The following is an 8766-nucleotide window of genomic DNA, read 5'->3' on the forward strand; positions in this document are numbered from 1 at the left end:
AGGGTTTTGTAAACTACTTTTATAGACAAAGGCAAGAAGTGAATAAAGGGTTCAAGGAGGAAGGCCAGAGTCAAGGGTGTGCATAATAATCACTGATTCCTTGGCCCCTACCCCCTGGAGATTCTGATTCTTCAGTGAGGGTGGGGCCCAGGAACCTGGTTGTTCCAGCGGCTCCCAGGTGACCGTGACATAGGGCCTCCACACACCATGCCACACTAACATGCTAGAAATCACGTTAGGCACTGAACGTGGTTGAATCAGAAAAGCTGAATGGGAAGCCACGGGAAATGGATGGCAGGACAATGGTGGTGAAGAAAAAACAATTCGAATGATATTTAGAGAGAATTATGACCGAAGGAAGGGATGATCTTTTCCCAAATAAACATTTCTAAGATCTGAACTTCCAAGGAGGCCTCTAACAAGTTTTGGAGTGCTCAAGCCCCACTTTTACTATTAAATAGCTGTGAAGGCCTAGGTCACATCAAGGCCTTTCTCTGAGCCTATGTCTTCACCTAAGAACTAAGGGGTTGAGCTAGACTTAAGAGTCTAGGGTTCCTTTTAGCCTAGCTATTTTCATATTCTATGATTTAATGAGAAGATCTTTCAAAGTTCCCAAGAGCCAAATTTGACAGAGGCTCAAGCTGTACCTAAGTTGGCTAGTGATAACTCAGCCTTCAGAGCAGGCCCTTCAGAAGCCTGTCAATATTTTTCGAATTCTCTCCTACTTGCAGATTATTTAGAAACCTAAGCTATTATTTCCATTTTAAAAAATCCACAGGGTTGCAGATATATCTTAAAATCCCCCTCATTCCTTCTTCCCCCCACTTCTAAAAAGATTATTTTTTTAAATATTTTCCAATCAGGAGTTCATCCCCATCAGAAAACTAACTACCTCATTCCGAAGAGTTTCCTTCTTCCGACACTGAACAAGCAAACATAAGCCATTTCTAAATGAAATCAGGTCTTTGAAGCACACTTGTCTCACATGTAAAAATAAAATTATACCCTTCAAAAATGGGGTATGGAGCCTTGGTGCCCGTAGCACAGTGGTTATGGCACTGGCCATGTACACTGAGGGTGGCGGGTTTGAACCCACCCTGGGCCACCTAAGCAACTTCAACAACAACAACAACAACAAATAGCCAGGCATTGTAGCAGGTGCCCCAGCTACTTGGAAGGCTGAGGCAAGAGAATCTCTTAAGTCCAAGAGTTGGAGGTTGCTGTGAGCTGTGATGTCATTGCACTCTACTGAGGGCAACATAGTGTGACTCTGTCTCAAAAAAAAAGGGGGGGTATGGAGGTCTAATGGGGATTTTTCCTTCCTCCTTTCCTTAACAGGCTTCTGGAGACCCCTCCAACTATCACAAAAGAACAGTGAACTAATGCAGAAACCTTTGCCCCTACACTCGATGGCAAACTCAAGAGAATAGACATTCTCTGCCTAATGGGCTGGGCTCTGCTGAAAAGGCAGGCAGGCAAATGTGTTTGGGTTCCTGGGACTCTTTCCTTTTCCCAGTACCCATGGGCTCAGGCTCAGAAGAGTCTCCTTTTGACTTACTTTCCTCTCCATTTTCCCTGCACAGTTGGACTTCCGGAAAGGGGAAATCTAAATGGGATAAGGAAGGAGAAGTGCCCAGGGAAAAAAGGGCTCAGATCCCAGGATGGGCTTGTCCTGAGAAATAAAGACTTTATTAATGTAAAAATGCAACAGGTCTTTATCAACGTTCAGTTGCAATCTTTTTCTGTAATACACTGCCCATTGTATTGTTGTTCTTTTCTTATCTATCCATATCTAGACTTTTCCATGCCTGTATCTCTTCCTTCTCTCTCCTTTCATTTCTATCCCTCATTTTGAATATATTCCTTGTATATTATAGTAGATAACTGAATTACGTTGTTGTGAGTTCTTCTGTTTGGAACAATAAATTCCCTTCTAAGATGTTCGAATTACGTGAGCAAAGTATTTAATGTTTCTTTCTCCTTTGGAAAGCTGAAGTAAGTTGCTTTAACAATGTGGGGCCCTTTGTTCATTTTATTTTCCGGTGAGCCTTGGCCCCATTAGACGAAACTCCTTTCTCCCTATCAGGCTGGGAACTTTTTAAGAACCAGGACCTCAAACCATGCAGATCCGGACAAGCTGTGTGATCTAAGATACGGCATATAATCTCTTCCTGCCTTACTTTTCTGATCAATAAAATGAACCTGATAATAGAACGTGCCTGGGGACAGAATTAGGGAGAGGGAGTAGGTGGGATGAAGGAGGCACTGATATCATTATATCATGTCTTTTTTGCCATGCTCTTGATTCTCTGATCCAGTAGTTTCTGAGCAGATGTGCTGTGTCAGAGAAAGAGGAATTTGGCATGTTGACCTAAAGAGGAAACATAATGTAGCTGCAAAAGGGTTAGGCTATGGAGTTAGACAAACTTGGGTTTGAATCCTAGCTCTTGTCCGTTACTAGGTGTGCGACCTTGGGCAAGATGCTGAACGAAAATTTAAATTTCCTTATCCATAAAATGGAGCTAAATGTAGTGCCTTTGCCATGGGCTGTGAGGACGCATTCATTTAATAACTGTATATTGAGCATCTACTATATGCTAAAAAGAGCTCAAACAGTGCTCAAAGACAAAGAAGGGCCCTGCTCTCATAGACAAACTAACTCACACAATGCTCTTGGCATGTGTGGCATGGGGTACACACATAACATGTTGACTATTATTGGTATTACTCTCCCTTCTCCATGGGAAGACTGTCTTCCCCTTGGTGTCAATGACCTATGTCCCTGGCTCTTCATCAGTTTCCCAAAAGCAGGGGATGAGACCTCCTGCAGTTATCCAGACTCTCTCCAACAGCCCCCTGGTGACCAGCAGGTTTGCAAAATGGTTCCCTGCATTGAGGGCTGGGGCCTTGGCTGTGTGAGGGTCAAGCCGACTGGGTCCAACCAGTGCCCTTGGTTCATCAGCCTCCACTGGATCAACAGGCCACAACTATGGCTGGAGCTTAAATTCCAGATTCCTGGGCAACCCCCAGCCCCCAGAGAGCCTTTTTCTGGGCACACAGAGTGGGGCAACTTCTTCTTGGGACCTCCCAAGCCCAGATGGGGCTGCTCAGGCCCTCAGTAACTGTATTTGTGACTGCCCTGGAGTCTCAGGCTTTCTCCCTCACTGGAGTCTGTTCCTAAACAGATTAGACTGCTCTTTTAAACGTGGTAGCAGCACAGCAAGGAGAGTCCTGCTCCCTTTCCTCTTCTCAAGAAAGAACTACACAGTTTTCTCATACCCACAGCAGAAACTTTTATTTCCTTTTCTTCATGCCAGAGCAATAGAAATGGGATCATGACTAATAATGGGTTAATAGTTGCTCTTCCCTTATCAACATTAGGTGACAAGGGAACTCGTGTTCACTGAGAGCAATCTATGTGTGCCTGGCAGTTATCTGATTTAATCCCTGTGACAACCCTGTGAAGTAGAAATCAGCTCCATTTTATGGATGAGTAAACTAAGGCTCAGGAAGGTTAAGGTATTCGCCTATTGCCACACAGCCAGTAAGCAGCATTCAAAGTGATGTCTGACCTCAAAGTCTCATGTGCTTTCTACTATGGTGCCAAACTATTTTCAGTCTATGGAACTGTGTATCTCTTAGCCCAGACACTGTCGGGGTGGCTGAGCCCTTGGGAGGTATGCCCTTTGATGGCACACTGTAGGCTGCTGTGGAGAGCCCTCTTCTCTGCCCTTGGGCCAGATGCCTTGCTCCGTCATTAGGAGCCTGGGAGACAGGCTGATCCACACAGCACTCTGGTTTCCCAGCCCAGGTGCCAAGCTACAAAGTATTCTTAAAGTGGTGCCGGGGCTCTCCTGCCACACTGCTGGCTAGGTGACTGACAGAGCGGGACCCCTGCTTCATGCTGTTCACCCAGTATAACCTCTCCAATTCAGACACTCTCATCCCAAATTTAAGACAATTCTGCCAAGACAGGACTTTAGCATTGAATCTGTATCAAAGCCCCACTGTGGGAAACAAACTCATAGCACAAACCTTACACTGACAGAGAGAGGGCTCTGCACTCTTCAAAGCACTGCTGCATCCCAACACTTCCGTGGCATCACAGCTAGGAAAGTGGCATTATTATGATTATTATATTTCCTTATTCCCACTCTACAGATGAAAAAACCCAGGTCCAAAGGGCCCTGAGGACATAGTGGTAGTAATGCTGAGAGTTAGGGCTCTGCCTCTGACATGGATTTTAAACAAAGCCATGGGGAGGGGAGACCTTGCTTTAAGCCCTGCAGAAGCCCCATTTACATGATGACAACTACTATACTAGTCGCAAATCTCTGGCAATAATAGCTAACACCTCTTAAATGCCTATTGTGCTGAGGCTTATGCATTTCTCATGCATTATCTCATTGGATACAATCTTGAAGAGTAGGTCCCATTATTACTTCCTATTTCACAGCTGAGGAAACTGACGCTCAGAAGGTTTAGAGGACATACTCCAAGTCATTAGGCTAGGCAGTAGTAGACTATAGACCAGGGGTCCTCAAACTTTTTAAACAGGGGGCCAGTTCGCTGTCCTCAGACTGTTGGAGGGCCAGACTGCAGGCCCCGGGATGAGTTGGCTGCTAAGCAGGACAGGCAGCGGCGGCAAAAACGCCCAGTGGGCTGGATAAATGTCCTAGGTGGGCCGCATGTAGCCCACGGGCTGTAGTTTGAGGATGCCTGCTATAGACGCAAAGCAAGGACTGCTCCACTAGACTATGGCGCCTCTAAAGTTGAGTCCAATATGGAAGCCACTAGTCACATGTGACTGTTTAAGTTAATTAAAATAAAATAAAATAGTTCGGTTCTTCTTTCTCATTCGCCACCTGCAAGTGCTCAATAGCTGCATGCGGCTAGTGGCTATGGTATTGGACAGCACAGATGGAGGTCACTTCCACTATCACAGGAACTTCCACTGAACAGTGCTGGTCTAAACACTCTTAAGGGCCAGGCGCAGTGGCTCACACCTATAATCCCAGGATTTTGGGAAGCTGAGGCCAGAAGTTGGAGGCTGCAGTGAGTTGTGATCATACCACTGCACTCCAGCCTGGGTGGCAGAGTGAGATCTCTTTCAAAAAAAATTATCCTTAAGGTAGGTATTCATCAGAGCTCTACCTTGGTAAAATGTTATTAAAGGCAGGGTTTTATAATCTCTGCACTATTGACATTTGAGGCTGGAAAATTCTTTGTTGGGGGATGGAGGCAGCTCTTCCTGGGCTACCTTCGGTATTCCATAGCACCTCTGGCTTCTGCCCACTACATCAATAGCTCACCCTGTCCTCAGTTTGAACAATAAGACATGTCTCCAGACATTGGCAAATGTCACCTGGGATGCAAAACTGTCCCCCACCCCAAGTTGAGATTCCATGGGTTCAAAGTTAGTACTGTATATATATTTGAAGCAATCAAATGACAAGTCTTAACTAATTTAACCTGGCCTTGGGAAAGAAAGCTAATTCACCGCAACTCATTTCTTCCAGAAAATTGTAAAGTTTATAACCATTTGTGTTGAACGAGTGGCTTTAATAGCTACTGAAGATTTCATGAAGGAATAAAACCATTTAAAACAGCACAACAAGAATGAAGAGTAGTTCCAGGAAGGAATTACTATAATGCATGTAGGATTATTAGTTCCTCAAATTTACTGTTGACCACAACCATGATTTAAAAGGCTAAAAGAGCATTAACGTAGAAAATCAAGTGGGCAACAACAGGAGTAATTGCATCATATGTTACCTCTTAGCTACTAATTTCCAGAAACACCAAACAAGCAAAAATTTGTGCTATTTGAGAAATTAGTGAAAGAGTCACCCAAATGCTCAAGTTGGCATAACAGCAAAGGCGCTTTCAAAGGTGTCAAGAGAAACTAGTGCACAAGTATGTCAGGCGATGTGCTAATGAATTTGATTTAATCACTCCACAATGTATACATATATCAAAACATCCATCCTATTGTATACCAAACATATATACAAATATTCATTTGTCAATTTAAAATATTAATTAAAAATTTTAAAGTGTAGAATATAAATATCTTAATACAATAACTAAGAAAATGCCACAAAGGCTATGTTAACCAGTTTGATGAACATATTTCAAATTGTATATAAAACCAGCACATTGTACCCCAAGATTTCATTAATGTACACAGCTATGATTTAATTTAAAAAAACTGACAAAGAAAAGAAATTAGTATAAGCATTTCCATGTAATATATTAAAATTTGGGCCCTGATGAAATAATATACTTATAGGCCAGGCGCAGTGGCTCACGCCTGTAATCCTAGAACTCTGGAAGGCAGGGCATGTAGATTGCCTGAGCTCAGGAGTTTGAGACCAGCCTGAGAAAGAGCAAAAGCAAGACCCTGTCTCTAAAAATAGCTGGGCATTGTGGTGGACATCTAGAGTCCCAGCTACTTGGGAAGTTGAAGCAAGAGAATCACTTGAGCCCAAGAATTTGAGGCTGCTATGAGCTTGGATGCCACAGGACTCTACTGAGGGTGACCAGGTCAGACTTTGTCTCAAAAAAAAAAAAAAAAAAAAAAAAAGAATATACTTTTATAATATGCATGTTTAATATGTTCCCAAGGAAACTAAACCACCCTACAACAAATGGAACACTCCTTTGAATGCTCCTGAAGGCCAAATGAAACCTGGCAACTGAATCTTCAGAGAAATTTCTGAAAGCTTTGAAAACCATTTTCTCCAAAACGAATTTTGGCAAAACTTAAACATTTTACCTGTGTTGTAAATAGTCAAAAGAAAGAAACTTTAGAAAAAATAAAAATAAAAATAAAATAAAATAAATAAAAAAAAAGAAAGAAACTTTAGGCAAGCTGGTAAACATGGCAAATAGTTAATTCAAGAAATTGCGAGACAGCCAAGCTTCCCCCAGTCCCCCTCAGAGGGTGAGGCTGGGGGCCTGGGACCATGCCTCCCAGCTGGTAAGTACCGACCACTCCTTCAGCACCCACCAATTAATTCTCCTTATTGGTCTCATGACTGAAAAGTACAGACAAATGCCATAGGGTGAAGGCAAGTTAGCAAAATGCAACACCCAAACTGGGCCCCCTGCCAGGACATTTGAGTTAATAGCCTTTCTTCTAACACTAAGGAAAAAGAAAAAAAAAATTAAACAGGTTCCAAAATGAGTGTCTTAAAAAGAAAGAAAGAAAAGGAAGGGAGGGAGTGGGGAAGGAAGGAAGGAGGTAGGGAGGGAAGGAAATCAAGTCCCACAGGGATCTCTAATGACCACATTAAGCACCCTTAATTATAGTGAGGAGTAGAGATTGGGTCTGAACCGGCAGGCTGAGAAGCTGCATCTACACATTTCTGACAGCCAAAATTTGCCCTCCAGGCTTTACTTTCATCATTGTTCCCTGGGTGCAGCTAGGTAATGCAGCTAGACCTTGGCCTCAGGAAAACTGGTTGCAGATGTGACGGGGAGATGGCCCCAAGACTGTCAGTCACTGGAGAGACCTGCAGGGTCGTATCTGCAGGGTCCTGTAGCATCTGGGTTCCAGGGCACTACCCAGAGCCAGGAAAGAATGAACAAAAGTCATTAAAAGTCAATACATGTGGCTTCGAATCAGGCTTCCGGGGAGTGGCTGGCACATACTTTACAATAGTTATTCCCTGGTCGGGAGTCAGGTGTTTGTTGCAGAAGCTCTCTGCTTCATTTCCCTGAATCCTGTTCTTAGAGTAAGAGAAGCTGACTAGCACGGTGTGAACTACCAACCTGGCCAGTTCCCCAAACTGACCACCAAGGCTTGGAGTGACACAAAAGCATTCAGGTCCTGTCGAGATGCACCATGTCAGGAGTGTATCCATTAAGGCCTACTGACCTAGTATGGTAGATTAGCTGGTCAAGAGTGAGGCCCTGGGGCACAGGAGGCCATGTGTTAGCCAGGGGGAAGGCCACAGCCTAGGAGGCCAGAGTAGGTACACACTATTTTTTTGGTGGATATGAAGTCTCCTATCCCTTTTAGGTCCTGTGAGGGTCTCCATGTCACTTCTGGATCCTTGGAGGAGATGAAACCCTGTAGTTTCTCCTCAAATGCCCTCTTATCATTTCCCCCTGTCCTTCAGCCTGGATTTGATAAACCAGGCCAATGCTCAGGCCAATGCTTCTTCACGTGAAGCCACAAAAATAGGTCCTTTTGTGCACTGTGTCTCCCATTCCCACCCAAAGACCTTAGGCTGCCCCCAGATGCCCTCCACAGAAAGCAGATGTCAAGATGAAGGGGCCCTGAGGAAGGCTCCTCGTTCATTTGCAAGTAGTAGGAGCTAACACAGGGCAGCACAGCACTGAGCCCCAGGTAGGAAGGGCCTGGAAACACCTGGGAGCAAGAAAGTTTCCGTTATCATCTTCCCTCATCCTCCCCAAGTTGACTGTCAACCTCTCTGTCCTCTGGTGTCACCATGAGCTACACAGAGAAAGCCTTGGACTTTCCACAGCATCCATCCAAGGCCATAGACTGAGAGCACAACAGGAAGGTGAGAGCCCTGGAGATGGGGTTTTAAAATAGTTTCCAATGACACTTTTATATGAGGATCAGTGGCATTTCAAGAGTCCAGGCCCAGTCACCACCAGAAGAGTGGGAACATGCTGGGGTGCTAATCCTGAGGTAGAAGCAGAAAGGGGCAGCCCTTCTACCCACACTTCCATGCCAGAACCACCAGATGGAGTGCCCTAACAATCCCATGGAATGCCATTGTGGGCCTGCAG

At 44.4% G+C, this 8766-nt stretch overlaps 1 protein-coding gene across 1 annotated transcript in view; it reads right to left on the reverse strand.

Annotated features, from left to right (window-relative positions):
- The window catches only part of KIAA1210 (KIAA1210 ortholog), a 59240-nt gene extending 51372 nt beyond the window's left edge, over positions 1 to 7868 (reverse strand). Inside the window, 2 exon segments of the mRNA XM_003797033.1 lie at positions 7718 to 7769; positions 7772 to 7868. Coding sequence (XP_003797081.1) covers positions 7718 to 7769; positions 7772 to 7868 — 149 coding nt within the window.
- Between the last annotated feature and the right edge of the window lie 898 nt (positions 7869 to 8766).

The sequence above is a fragment of the Otolemur garnettii genome, unplaced genomic scaffold (genome assembly GCF_000181295.1).
Source record: "Otolemur garnettii isolate 467f Iridium unplaced genomic scaffold, OtoGar3 scaffold00110, whole genome shotgun sequence".
In the NCBI taxonomy this organism is placed as follows: domain Eukaryota; kingdom Metazoa; phylum Chordata; class Mammalia; order Primates; family Galagidae; genus Otolemur; species Otolemur garnettii.